Raw genomic sequence first — 14845 nt, 5'->3', positions numbered from 1 at the left:
ATAAAATCAGGCTATGAGCGGGATGAAGCTTTTTCACTAGTATGGCCGCACTTGCATTTACCACAAATATATTACATTGCTACTGCTGGACATGTATTCTTTTATTTCGTATATGCTTGGGCCGAGTATTATGTCCATAAAGGGCCAATCCAGATAAGACCGCTCTCATGTGGCTTTGATAGCTGAGTGGCAGAGCATTGCACCGGTAACGCAAAGTCGTGGGTTCGAATTCCGCTCATAGCCTGAAATTTTTTTCAGGCTTTTTCAGTAGTATTGCCGCACTTGCATTTACCACATATATATTACATTGCTACTGCTGGACACGTACTCATTTATTTCACATATATTTGGGCCGAGCCGACACTTTTTTTCCCGCCCGTCGGTGTTTATTGAAAACACAGAGTAGGTGTAAATGGAATTCGCTTTTCCTTACAATTTTGTGATGTTTTGAAGCGCTGTTTGTTGGTCGATTTTTTGGAGGCTAGAACATCGCGATTTTTTTCGCTATCTTTGAAGAATTTGCGCATTTCGTCTGCTGACTTGGGAAGAATTAAGCAAAGCCATTGCTACATAAACGTCTCAGTCAAAGGAAATAAGAATAAGGGATGGCGTCTTTAGCATGTGGCGGGTGAAACCGTTGCATAGTCGTCTTTTTCGTTAGTTTCTGAACTGTCTAGTTTGCCGTCGTGCAATGAAGCTTTGAGTGAACACAGCGTAGAAATTTTGGCCGGGTATAGCCTGTGTGTAACGGTATTATGACCAATGCCAGTATTTTGTATTGTAAGTAGTAAAACCAACGTATCGTAAGTAGTTTAAGCAATCGTATAGTAAGTAGTTACATGTGTGTTTGTTAATAAAGGAATTATTGTGCAGACAATAAAAAATGTATGCCCTTCTTGATTAATGTTTAGATGAAACTAGTTATCCGTAGCAAGGGTATTTCTATAGGGGGGTTTAATCACAGGAAACCCAAACTAACGATAAGAGCCACAATACTCTAAAACCCAATTTATAAGGATTTATATGGGAATGAAACAATTTTGATTTACGAAGTATAAATTCGAACGTTTTATAAATAAACTGTCATCGGCCCATCACACCACACATAAAATGGCGTGAGGTTGACAAAACTGACCTCAGCGGTGGAGGGACAGGGAGTTATTTTAACTTACTCCGAAATACGCTGTAAGACCCGGAGAGGTCGATTTTTTACCGGAAATAAAAATCGGTGTTTAAGAAATCACGTGCCGGTGATTTTCTATTTCCTGTAGAAAGAAAGCCTTTAGCTAACTCTACAAGATGACATAATTTTAATTGGCTGGGACGTCATGTGACGTCACGTGACGTCATTAGAGCTGCCATCTTGGATCCGCCATCTTGGATTTCAACATTTTCTTTAGAAAATCAAAAATAAAAGAAACTGATGCAAAATCAAGCCAGTATGCTTATGGAATGTAAAAATAAACAAATCTTCCACTTCTGTTTTTTTAAAAACTGGAAAAAATCAAGAAAAATGTTAAAAGTGACGATTTTTGGCAAGACCTGCTTGTGTTTATGACGTTGCCTGACAAATTTAAATTTCTGCAAAGGATGAATGAACAGCTACTGAAAGTTTCAGCATTGTAGAGTAAATTCTTTTTATCAAAATTTGGGAAAAGCCTTATGGGGGTGGCATCCACCCCCCCCCCCCACCCCATTGTACGTCCGAGGGTTCAAAAAACATGCTCATCTACAAGGGTTGAAGAACTTGAAATCGTTTTCTTTCAGATTTTTCACCATTTTGAATATTGCTCTTGAAACAGATTTTGCAATAAAAGCACTTAAAATCAGTAGCGACTGTAATTCCATTGTACTGTAAACACTTTCAAATTTTCCCAAAAACGGGTTCAAACTCTCACGTCAATTTAATGATGATGCTGCAAGGCAATTATTATTGAGCTACGATACACAGGAGCGAAGTCTGTATACAGCTAATTTGAGAAAGGTTGTCGGAAAAAAGAACAAATTTTGCATATTGGCCAAGAGGAAATGTACAAGTTTGTATTTTTGCACGAGAAGATTTTGTTTTTCCTCTCAGGAGGCCTTTTTCTGTACCTTTACTTGTACTGTCATTGCGTTTTGAGCTTTGAAAATTCTTCTAAAAGTCAGCGTGGCTAAAAGTACCTTGTTTCCTCATGTCTGAAGACAAAGAAAACGTGTAAATTCGCGTTTGTCATGTAGCGATCTCATTAGTATTCAGCACGTGTAGTATCTTTCTACTTCTACCCATGCTACCTTTCAGTCTGGGTCGCCCACTACCTCTCGGAACGAGTTAATTCATTGGTTCTTAAAACAATAGATAACAGGTGACGACAATGCTCCAAGCCCTGAATAACAATAGGGGTAGTGTTTACAGCGGGCGAATGAAAATAGAGGTTCCAGAGAGGTAGTGTCTTACTGTTCAGTCTTGTCGCGTGCACTGTTGTGTTTTTTTCCGACAACCTTTCTCGAATTAGCTGTATAAATGAACAAATTTCGCGAATCACCACTTCCATATTACCATGTTATGATTTTTCTAGCTATTAGAAGAACTTGAGATCTCTGAGAGTCATTAAAGTTATGTGTTACTAAGTACAATGGCTAACGACCAGCCTCCCAGACACTGCATCTTTGTTTTCACAATTGTGCGCGTCAAGTTTATCTTGTTTCCGAGAAAAATAGCATTGCACGACAAAGAAGTCCTGAATAGCGAAAGAGTTCTCAATAACGAAGAAATGAGTTGCAAAACATTCAGTCCCGTGGTCGCATTAAAAAGACGTTTATTATACCAAGGACTACAGTATCAAAAACAATTTTTTTCCATTATTGACGCATTTCCCTTGGCTCGTAGCGAGCAATAGTAATGTGTCTTTCCTGCGAAAATATGTAGCGTTGTACGACCTTGGCAGCTCGCTAGTTCTTCAAGTTACATCGAAATCCTCAATTCCTCAAAAGAAATGAGTTTCCATTTGCCTGACAGTTACTCAATAAAGAACGTTATTAGGACAGTCAACAATTGAGGAAGCTCAAAAAGTCAATTTTTTGCAGTCAAAACAACGTTAGAAATGACTTTTATCGATCACCGAAGTACAAATTTTGCTGCACGCATGCTAGAGTGGCGTTATCAGTCGTCACTACATTGTTTGTTCTCTTATTAACAAAGCCTTTCGGACAACGTAATAAGTTCGTGCAATTCTGAAGTGATTGTAAAAACATTTCCTGACAAGTGTTTGCTTCACGCGGCTATTCTCATTCATAATTATGACGCGGAATTCACAAGTGCGTGGATTACATAACCCTGTTTGTTTATAGATAGTTGTATTATGTAATGCCTAATCAGCATGTGCACAATCGCGGTATTTAAAGATCTCTTTGCTTAGTTTCGGGACATTTCGAAAGAGATACGCAAGCCGGGAAGTCCGGACGAATTTTCTTATACTCTCGCCGTACGTCGCCGAAGCCCAAGCAAGTAAATGGCTGTACCTACCCTGCTGCTGCTATAAAAACTACAGGACTTACACTGTATTTCAGCTTATATCCAGTCTCTGCCGCTTTTCCAGTTCCACAGCATTCCGGAGAAGCGGGACAACGTATACAACAATTACTCGGTATTTTAAAACATTTATATGCTTTCTTTTTCGCTTGCTATCTCGTTTGTTTATCGCGTAGTGTGCTTTATATCTAGTTCTGTTTATGGCAATTTATTAGCGGACCCCGTTTATTACGGCTTTAGTAGCTTACGTTCGCTCGTGTGTCGAGCAGAAATTGGCAGATGCCGTTTGTCGGCTGTAATAGCTAAAACGTTCCGTCGCTCGTGTGTCGAGCAGAGATTGGCAGACGCCGTGTGTCGGCTGTAATAGCTAAAACGTTCCGTCGCTCGTGTGTCGAGCAGAGATTGACAGACGCCGTGTGTCGGCTGTTATAGCTAAAACGTTCGCTCGTATTTCGAGCAGAAATTGGCAGATGCTGTCTGTTGGTTGTAGCTAAAACGTTCGCTCGTGTGTCGAGTAGAAATTGGAACATGCCGTGTGTCGGCTATAGTTATGTTCGCTCCTTTGTTGAGCACAATTTTGTTTCACGACGTGTTACGGTTTTGGTCTCAAGTGTGCTCGTGTGTCGAGCTAAGTTGGCAAGAGCCATGCGTCGTCTTTGTTTAAAGTTTGAATTGGGTATCAAGTATTTGGCAACAGTCATGTGTCGGTCCTTTTAAGTGTTGGTGTGTTAGGTGCTTTGTTATGGTTTATCGGTCTGGAATTGATTAGCTTTCATGTCAAGAAAAATACAGTAGTTGTGTGGAGCTTAGGTTAAAGTGTTAACACGTTGGGCTAACGTAAGGTTTGTTACCTAACACATCCCAGTGCGGAACTTTAAATAGACAATTGTATATTTCTGTAGGTTTAGTTTGTAATTATTAAAAGCTCGCCGGTCGGCCGTTTTTATCCTCGGAGTTAAGCATTTTATCCACGTTTAGACGCTACAACCTGGGTTATACGGGAGTTATGTTTATCCTTTACTTCTCCCCTAGCTAGAATTTTAACAATTCAAAATATTATGTCATTTTAAAATAATAAAAAATAGTCAGTCCACCCCCTCCACTGGCCTTGTCGCGATCAGAAGGGTATTCTAATTTACACCCTATAATCCGTTTACGACGGATTCCTGGTCCGGCTTGGCTAGTGGGGTTTTTCCCTTTTGTTCTTTTTTCGTTTTTGTCTTACGTTTTCCTTTCTCGGCAGACATCACTGGTGTTATTCTGTCCGCCTTAGGTCTTGGCGTTTTCTTTACTCTTAACTTCACTCTCATTATAAGCCACGATCTAAATACATGCTATGATATGGTATAGGGAAGTAACCCCACTAGCTGGGTTGGGCCTCTCTCGTGGTTGGATATACCGGTTAGGGTTTGAGGGGTTTTCTGAGTTTTGGGGAGAAGGTGTATTTTGTGGATTATTTCCTGTAAATGCGGAGATCTTTTGGCGTTTATACTGAAGCAGCAAGGTGCGTGAGCAGCTGTAGGCCACAATCTTTTCCCATATCTTATCCACGCCGGACAATGAGCGGCATAATTAATGAGTGAGAATGGTAAACTATTCTCATTCATAATTATGACGCGGAATTCACAAGTGCGTGGATTACATAACCCTGTTTGTTTATAGATAGTTGTATTATGTAATGCCTAATCAGCATGTGCACAATCGCGGTATTTAAAGATCTCTTTGCTTAGTTTCGGGACATTTCGAAAGAGATACGCAAGCCGGGAAGTCCGAACAAATTTTCGACCCTCCCACCTCCCCTTCGGCGACGTAATACACAACTATAGTGCTTTCTCACCCAGTCGCTCATTGCCTCGGCCACAATCTTTTCCTATATCTTATCCACGCCGGACAATGAGCGGCATAATTAATGAGTGAGAATGGTAAACAATTAACATCCCCACCGTTGCACGGAGATGCTACTGATACCAGTAAGACACCAGTACCATGGAAAGGTTGTGCTACATGCGCGGTTGAAAGATGAGCATGATCTGTGATACTAAACCGAACATTACCAAGCACCAGACCCCCAGCTGGCTATCCTGTGTCACTGTTGTTTTTGTCACTCTTCTTTTGAAGATTTTTGCTTTACTGCCGTGTTCCAGTTTATCAAATTGTAAAAAAAATATATTTTTTTTCTCTAAAGGCGTTTTCTAGGCTTAGACCTTCTGTAGAAGTTTGTGATTGCATATAAGAAGCTCAAGTAAAAATGTGTGTTGTTTCGAAACACCGAGGGCTCAGTAGTCGGCAGTTGAGTCCTTCATAGGCGAGCTGTTGAGCTGGCATTTGGCAAATTTTGAGTCTATAAGTGAATTTTCGAGTCATTTCTCCACTGCAGAAGCCCCCAGACTGGCATCATTAAATTAGAATGGTGGGTAGAGGCCAGCATCTCAAAGAAACCAGAGGCGAGAGATGATTTGACGTCGATTGAAGCGCCAAATATATTCGAATCGAAAGATGGCGGTTCACGAGTGAAGTTGTCTCTCTGGCCGTTCAGAGGCGTTAGCTCTATCGTTAAGGAAAACCATGGTTACATAAGCTCGAATTCAGTTGCAGAACTTGGTTTCAAGTACTGAGTTTTATACAAGTATGTCAGAGTCCGGAACGAAAGTACAGCAGTCGACATTTGACTGACTGTATGATAAGCAATATTATATAGAAAGATTTCATAACATTTCAAAACAAAATGTTCTAAACAATAAAAAGGCTCTGTTTGAGTCAGAAGGTCAAAAGTTTGTAAAGTATATTTTGTTTGCGTCAAAAGTTTACAAAGTTTGGTAGTTTTTATGCAACTATGTTAGAGTACTGGCCGAGACTACATATAACATTTGATGGTAAATAACTTCGCAATAAAATGCTTGATCGGGATCTCAAGTTTAGAGGCATGAAATATGATACGCGTCTTGAATACTGCTGAGATCAGCAACGTCGATGGCGTACTATAGACGATAAATAAAGAAAGATGGCTAATTAAAAAAATAAAATAAAGATATGCTGCGCTTACAAAATCTTAGAACAGTTAAGAAAACACTTGCTGGTTAGTAATCTATGTAATAGTTAGTTAAAACAATTCCATACCAGACAGAAAGAATTTGTTTGCGTCAGAAGGCCTTTTGTATAAACCCCGACTGAGTGATCGAATTAATGAAGGTTTAGTACCGGAAGTTCTAGACAAGTCAACCGTAAACAGTGCGTGCCAAAGCACTCGTTCTTTGACTAATTGTTTTATTTGCTAATTTTTTTATTGTTTTATTTGCATTTCTTATACATGAACGCGTTTTCAAAGTACCTTTTTTCTTTCACATATTTCGTATTTCGAGTTTCTAAAAAGATCACGGTAACCTTGGAATTTTCCACAATCAAGCATTTACTGACATACTTGTATATAAGCCACAAAACTCGTTACACTAAGTCAAGATCTGCAACGGAAAACTTCCTTTATTTCTATATTTTTTAAACAACAAATCAACCAGGGTTTTCAGTAATGATGAAGGTAACGACTCTCTTTGAAAGTTATCTACTTTTTTGGAAGAAATTAACAAGCAAAATAGCCTTTCACCGACGATAAAATCTTTGAACCGCTTACAGTAATCGATCTTCTAGAACGAGAACACTCTGATACTGAATGTCCACTCTATGTATAAGAAGTTAATAAAATGCTTGATTGTGGAACATTTTATATGTCACCGTGATCTTAGTTTAGAGGCATGAAATGTGACACGCGTCCTGAATACTGCTGGCGTCAGCAATGTCAATAGGGTATTGTATGATAATAAATAATATAAAGAAAGGTTTCATAACAATTTCACGACAAAAAGTTCTAAACAATAAGAAGAGTTCGTTTGCGTCAAAGGCCTTTTGTATAAACCATGACTTAGTGATCAGTTAAACAAAGGTTTAGGGCAGGGAGTTGTAGACCACGAAAAAAAAAAAAAAACAGAAAGAAAAATGTCGCAATCGATATTTCTGCGATTGTGTATTTTCTGACTGAGTTTTTTCAAAGTGAAAGTATTCAAGACGGGGAATTGAACCGACGCGCTATATTTGCATGGAATTTAGAAAAATGTTATTTTGCTTGTTACTTTCTGCCAAAAAAAGGACAAGATAATTTGCAGAGGCGTTTGCTTCATCATTTAGGACAACCATGGTTACCTTATATCAGCTAGAATTCAGTTGCACAACTTGGCAACAAGTATGCTAGCCACTGGACGAAAGTACAACTGACATTTGACGGTACCTTAGTAATAAAATGCTTGATTATGAAAAATTTCATAGGGCACCGTGATATATCAGTTTAATAGATGAATGCAATATGATACGCGTCCTGAATACTGCTGGCATCAGCAATGTCAATAGCGTACTGTATGATGATAACAAATATTATAAAGAAAGATGGCAAAGTAAACGATAAGTGTATCATTAGGTACTCGCAATAGCGATTTATATCATTCCATAACAAAATGTTCTAAACAGTAAGACGAATTTGTTTGCGTCAAAAGGCCTTTTGTAGGAACGACGACTGAGCGATCAATTAAATAAAGGTTTAGGGCCGGAAGTTCTAGACAAGTCGTCCGTATACAGTAGCTTACAGTAGCTATCAAAACATTCGTGCCGCCGTAGCCCATGATAAAGAAGACAGAAAGACCAATATCGCAATCGACATTTCTGCGATTTAGTATTTTCTGCACCAAGTTTGTTTAAAGCGAAAATATTCAAGACGGGGAATGATGCGCTACATTTGCCAGGAGTGACGTAGCGTGTTCAGTTTCTTCCTACATTTCTGCAGAAATAAGATCAAGATAATCTTCAGATAGATTTGACACTGCACATAATAGACAGTTTTTAAGTTTTCCAAATAATTCTGTTCAAAAAATTAGGGTGTCAGCAGTTAACGAAAGAAAATTTACCTTACCAGATTAATCTATTGTTGCTAGAAAGCAACATGTAAATTTTATTCCACATTTCATCTTATTCAAGCGTACTCAGTAAGCGTACATAATTTTTATAAATAACCTTTAAAAACTGATACCAATTCGGTGTTCGATGTTCCGTTCAGTTTTTTGTTCAGTTTTTTTACTGGCCACTAGCCACCTCCACTTCGGTAAATAGTTGTTAAATATACATTTCCTTTTACATGAACGCATTTTCAAAATAGGGTATTTCTATAACATAAGAATTAGTTCGTAAAGGAACGCACTAAATGGCCTTGCTCGCCATCCGTCTCTATGAAGCTCAGTGTATAGAGCGCCCGCCCGGCGTTTGGGAGCAGTCACGTGCAGGGGTGCGATTCCCGTCGGGTCTCAGGATTTTTCTTTCATTCGTGGCATGATAAAAATTACATTGAAATCCTGATTTCTCAAATCTCAAAAAAAGGAAAATTTGTTCGAAAAATGGGGGCTAAAATGTTGCGACTTATGGTTCGAGTATTCCTGAGTTTTGAAAAATCGAGGAGTCCACTGTACATCTTTTTCAAATTTATTTCTGTTAACAACATCATCATCATCATCATCATATGCTTTATTTAAACACGATAGGGGTTTTAAGCACAATGCTTGTGGGGCCGTGTGTTAAACTAATATATTACTAAATACAGATACTAATAATAACACTATTAATCATAATATTATTAACATACATAAATTTCTTGACTTCACTCGGCTTTTATTGGTCCAAACTTACTATTATTTTACGTGCTTGTGACGCCCGTTGAGTCACTTTACTTTGCTTCAGGCAGTGGCATAACTTTGACTCACTAGTGCATGCATCCGAGCTAAAGCTTTTGCGCAATGGCTTGGCGAAAGAAGATTTGTATTATCAACGAATGGCTTTTTACAACTGGTAAGTGTTAAAATATATACAGTACTAGACAGTGTCTGGCACGATCAGACACACTGATTTCCATGTAAAAGTGCTTTTGTTGCACATGGAGTGGACACTGTTCAGTGTCAGAGTTTACTTATTCTAGCTTTAGAAGACCAATTACTGTAATCGGTTCAAACACTTTTGGTCGGTGAAATGTCATTTTACTTGCTAATTTCTATCCTAAAAACTAGCTTACTTTCAAAGAGAGTCGTCACCTTCATCATTACTGAAAACAATGGGTGCTTTTTGTTTAAAAGGTATATAAACAAAAATATATTTCCGTTTCAGATCTCGGCTTAAAGTATTGAGTTGTGTGGCTTATATCCAAATATGCCATAGTACTGGCCGAATTGAAGCTACACTGAACTGACATTAAATGTCAGTAATGTTTGATTGTGGTACATTTCATAGGCTACCGTGATCTCTTTAGGACCATGACGATATATTTGACAGAAATACGGTCACTTTCATGTTTAAGAAAAGCAAATGAAACAGTTTGTCACACTATGTGCTGAACATTAACTGCATCATGCAGATTAAAGTCAAAGAACATTGAATCATAGTTAAAGGTCCGTAAATTCAAATAATTCATACGCACTAGTTGCAATGCGAGTTGTAATTTAGGCTCTCATTAAAATAGTTGCACTTGGCATATCATGATCAGTTCGCCTCCGAGTACTAGTCTTAAACACTAATCAGTTAAAGCACTAACGGCAGCACATAATGGGAATATGTGCGCTGATATGGATTTTCATAAAGTACATTTCATTGTCTATCCCTAAGACGGCCAGGGATATGTAATCTTTTTAATACGAAGTCACAAAAGTTCGATGTCTTAAGGATTAGTGATGCATTTAGTTTTTAATTGACTTAATTATCTTTGTAAAAAGCTGTTTAAATAAACGTCGGTCACATTACTTTTAGCACGTAAAACAGATTTGATTAACATTCAATCTCAGTGATACATAGTGGGTTTACCCTTCCCTAAAGTATATCGAAAAAAAATGAAGAAGATCGATCGCCGATGGGATCAATTTTAAAATGTTATTTGCAGATATTTTTTTACGCTTGAATAAGGGTGGACAACATTGTTGTAAACTCTAAGTTAATTTTCTCCGCTAAGTGTTGGTTGGCGCACTGAGTTTTCAACGGAATTATTAGGCAAAACTTAAAAACTGTCTATCGTGCACGGTGTCAAATCTGTCTGAAGATTGTCTCTCATCTTATTTGTTTAGAAATGAAGGAAGAAACTGAACACGCTAGGCAAATCTAGCATGTGAGTTTTCGCCCTGAGTATTTTGGCTTTAAAAAAAAGCTTGATGAAAAAATATTAAAACGTAGTAATGTCGATTGCGATGTTGGTCTGCATTATTTTTTTGTGGGTTACGATAGCACAAGTGCTTTGAGGCACTGTTTACGGATGAGTAGTCTAGAACTTCCTGTCCTTGGCCTTTATTTATTCGAACACTTAGTCGGGGTTTATACAAAAGACGTTCTGACGCAAACTGAAATTATTTTATTGTTAATACAGTCTGTTGTGGAATTGTTATAAATCGCTGTTACATAAAGCATTAACCACCAAATGCTTCTTTAATTGTCCTAAGATTTTGTAAGCGCAGCATTTTTAAATTCTTTTTTTTTTTTTTTTTAATTAACGACCTTTCTTTATTTAACGTCATATAGTACGCTATCGAAATTGCTGATCTCAGCAGTATTCAGGACACGTGTCATACTCCATGCCTCTGAACTGAGATCACGGCGACGTATGAAATGTTCGACAATGAAGCATTTTATTGCGAAGCTGTATACCGTCAAATTTTATTCGTAGTCTCGGCCAGTACTCTGATATACTTGCATATAAGGGATTTGAGCTACCAAACTCAGCAGTAGCACTCTAAGCCAAGATCTGCAACTGGCATAAGCTCTAGCTTATCAATGCTTTTAAATAAAAAGCAAGCATGGTTTTAAGTATTAAAAGATAGAGCAAGATAGAGCTTACGTCTTTATTTGAATATTATCTTCTTCTTTTTACGTAGAAATTATAGCAAGCAAAATGACATTAAACTAAAAAAAAATGTTTGAACCGCTGTATCGGTCTTCCAGAACGAGAAAACTCCTTCATCTTGTAAGGTTAATTTTTTGTTCGCTTAGTTGATTTTATTTCGCTAAGTGCTGGCGCCCTACTTCATTGAAAGGATTTATTAAACAAATTAAAAAAAATTATCTATTGCGCGTGGTGGAAGCTGACCCGTACGTTGAAATGAAAGCTTCCCTATTCCATCAAACTTTGGGACATCGTATTCCTAACGATTACACATCCCTATCTGATTTACGAACTTCGAGTTATTCTCATCTACGAAATCGTATTGCATAGTTTGGCTAGCTATTTCTATTACAAACAAATTTCGTAAGTGAATGTACTAAATGGCCTTCCCCACCATGTGTCTCTTCGAAGCTGAGTGTATGGAGCGCCCACCCAGTGTTTGGAGTGTCAGACACGGGTGTGATTCCCGCCGGGTCGCACATACAATTTTTCTTTATCCGACGCTCGTAACATCATGAAAATTACATTGAAATCCTGATTCCTCAATTCTTCAAAAAATCGGGGCTAAAATTGTTGTGTTTTAGACTCGCAAGCTTAGTTGCAAGTGCACGCAAGTTTGCAAAACACATTCAAAATGCTACGCGCTTCAATACAGGTTTTTGAAATAAACTGCAAAAAAAACCATAAACGTTTAACTTGCATTGGGTGGTTAAACGGCGAAAAACTTGCGTTGACTTAAGTGCACATTTGATCTCAACCAAAGTCAAACGCAAGTCAACGCAACTGCGTTCAAGTCCTGGACAGACAGTGTCGCAAGAAGACGCAAGTTTTCGACCTTAAACTGAGGGATAGGAAACGACTTCTGGTGACGAGTTATCCTGAGGTTATAAAAATCGAAGATTCTAGAAATCGGGATTCCGCTGTGCATCTTTTTTTTTTCAAATTTATCCCAACTGTTAATTACATACATTAATTTCTTGACTTCACTTTAATTGGTCCACACATGTTATTATGTTGCGTTAATGTCACGCCCTTTGAGTCACTTTACTTTGCTCCAGGCAGTGGCATAACTATGACGCACTAGTGCATGCATCCGAGCTAAAGCTTTTGCAATGGCTTGGCGAAAGGAGCTTTGTTTTTTCAACGTATGGTTTTTTACAACTGGTAAGTTTATAAAATACATTATAGTACTGGACGCTATCTGGCATCAGAAACACTGATTTCCATGTTAGAGTGCTCTTTTTGCACATGGGGCGGACATTCAGTGACAGACTGTGTTCTCGTTCTAGAAGACCAATTACTGTAAGCGGTTCAACGATTTTATAGTCGGTGCAATGTTATTTTGCTTGCAAATGTCTTCCCAAAAGGTAGCTAACTTTCAAAGGGAGTCGTTACCTTCATCATAACTGAAAACCCTGGTTGATTTTTGTTTAAAAGCTATATAAAGATAGACTTCCGTTTCAGATCTTAGCTTAGAGTGCTGAGTTTTGTGGCTTTACAAATATGCCAGAGTATTTGCCGAAGCTACAACTGACATTAAATGTCAGTAAATGCTTGATTGTGGTGCATTTCATAGGTTACCGTGATCTTTTAAGAAACATGAAATACGAAATATGTGATAAAAATAGGATACGTTGAAAATTCGTTCATGTATAAGAAATTCAAATAAAATTCAAATAAAATTAAAACCTGTATTGAAATTCAAATAAAATTCACCATGCAGAATGTGCTAAACATTAACTGCATCATGCAGACGGATTAAGTCAGTGAAGATTGCATCATAGTAATAGGTCCGTAAATTCAAATAATTCACACATACTAGTTGAAATACGAGTTATAATTTAGACTCTCATTAAAACCGTTGCACTGTGCATAACATGATGATCAGTTCGCCTCCGAGTCTTCAGTTGCAGGAAATAGCTGCAGCACATAATGCGAATATGTGTGCTGACATGGATTTAAGTCGACAACATGCCATCGCTATCCGTAAGACGACCAGGGATATGTAATGTCTAGAAATACGAAGTTACAAAAGTTTGATGTCTTTAGGATCAGTGTTGCATTACATTTTTAATGGACTTAACTATCCTAATAGCAAAAAGCTGTTTAACTAAATATCTGTGACATTAGCCGGTGAATACAGAGTAAGTTTACACTTCTCTACTGAATATAACAAACAACTAGAGAATATCTGTCGCCGATGGGATCAATTTTTAAATGTTATTTAGAGATATTTTTTTCCGCTTGAATAAGATGAAATGTGGAATAAAATTTGCATGTTGCTTTCTAACAACAATAAATTTATCTGGTAAGGTAAATTATATGTTCGGTAAGTTAATTTTCCTCCGGTAAGTGTTGACATGTTAAATTAATTTAAACGGAATTATTTGGCAAACTTTAAATCTGTTTATTGCGCAAGGTGTGAAGTCTATCTAAGACTATCTTCATATTATTTCTGCGGAAATGAAGAAAGAATCTGAATACACCAGGCAAATCTAGCGTGTCAGTTTCCGTCCAGAATATTTTGGCTTTGAAAAAACTTGGTGCAGAAAATATTAAAACGCAGAAATGTGGATTGCGATTATTGTGGGTTACGATAGCACGAGTGTTTTGTCAGGCACTGTTTACGGATGAGTAGTCTACAACTTCCTGTCCTAGGCCTTTATTTATTCGAACACTCAGTCGGGGTTAAAACAAAAGGCCTTCTGACGCAAACAAATTCTTTTTATTGTTAATACAGAATCGTTATAAATAACTATTACAAAGGTTATTAACTGCCAATTGTCCTAAGATTTTGTAAGCGCAGCATTTATTTTTTCAATTCTTTTGTTTAATCTTATTAGCTGTTTTTCTTAATTTATCGTCATATAATACGCTATCGACATTGCTGATCTCAGCAGTATTCAAGACGCGTGTCATATTTCATGCCTCTAAACTGAGATCACGGTGACCTATGAAATGTTTCAAAATCCAACATTTTATTGCGAAGCTATATACCGTTAAATATCTTCTTACAGACCCGGCCTATACTCTAAAATACCTGAAAATAAGGTAAAGTGGATAGTGCACCGAAGTCTCGGGTGTGATTCCTGTCGGGGACTCAATTTTTTTTTCTTTTTCCTACGTTCGTGACATGATGAAAATTATTGGAATCCTGATTTCTCTAACTTCCAAGAGAAGCGAGGCAGGCGCTGCGTTCGTTTATCGCTATCGCAAGCCGGGGCTTCTCGCCCGTCAAATTAGTAGTTTGACAGTCTTGCTAAACGAATAAGCCCACTAAACCAATATTTGCGTATCGTTATAGTATGCAAATTGAACATAATGTTTTTTACCCAAATACCTTTTTTTACCTGATTAAGGTCGCGGTGGATACAATGATCATAATTATG

The 14845-nt window shown here is 37.8% G+C and overlaps 1 protein-coding gene across 3 annotated transcripts in view; it reads left to right on the top strand.

Annotated features, from left to right (window-relative positions):
* The first annotated feature begins 12521 nt into the window (after nt 1-12521).
* LOC144648698 (uncharacterized) overlaps nt 12522-14845 on the top strand; it is a 197111-nt gene continuing 194787 nt past the window's right edge. For all 3 annotated transcript variants that reach the window (XM_078508256.1, XM_078508206.1, XM_078508382.1), the window contains exon 1: nt 12522-12620. In XM_078508256.1, coding sequence (XP_078364382.1) covers nt 12569-12620 — 52 coding nt within the window. In that variant the 5' untranslated portion in view covers nt 12522-12568. The remainder of the gene's footprint in view (nt 12621-14845) is intronic.

The sequence above is a fragment of the Oculina patagonica genome, chromosome 1 (genome assembly GCF_052425735.1).
Source record: "Oculina patagonica isolate OP01 chromosome 1, crgOcupat, whole genome shotgun sequence".
NCBI lineage: Eukaryota > Metazoa > Cnidaria > Anthozoa > Scleractinia > Oculinidae > Oculina > Oculina patagonica.
The sequence above is the reverse complement of the archived record's forward strand: the minus strand, read 5'-3'. Positions and strand labels throughout refer to the sequence as shown.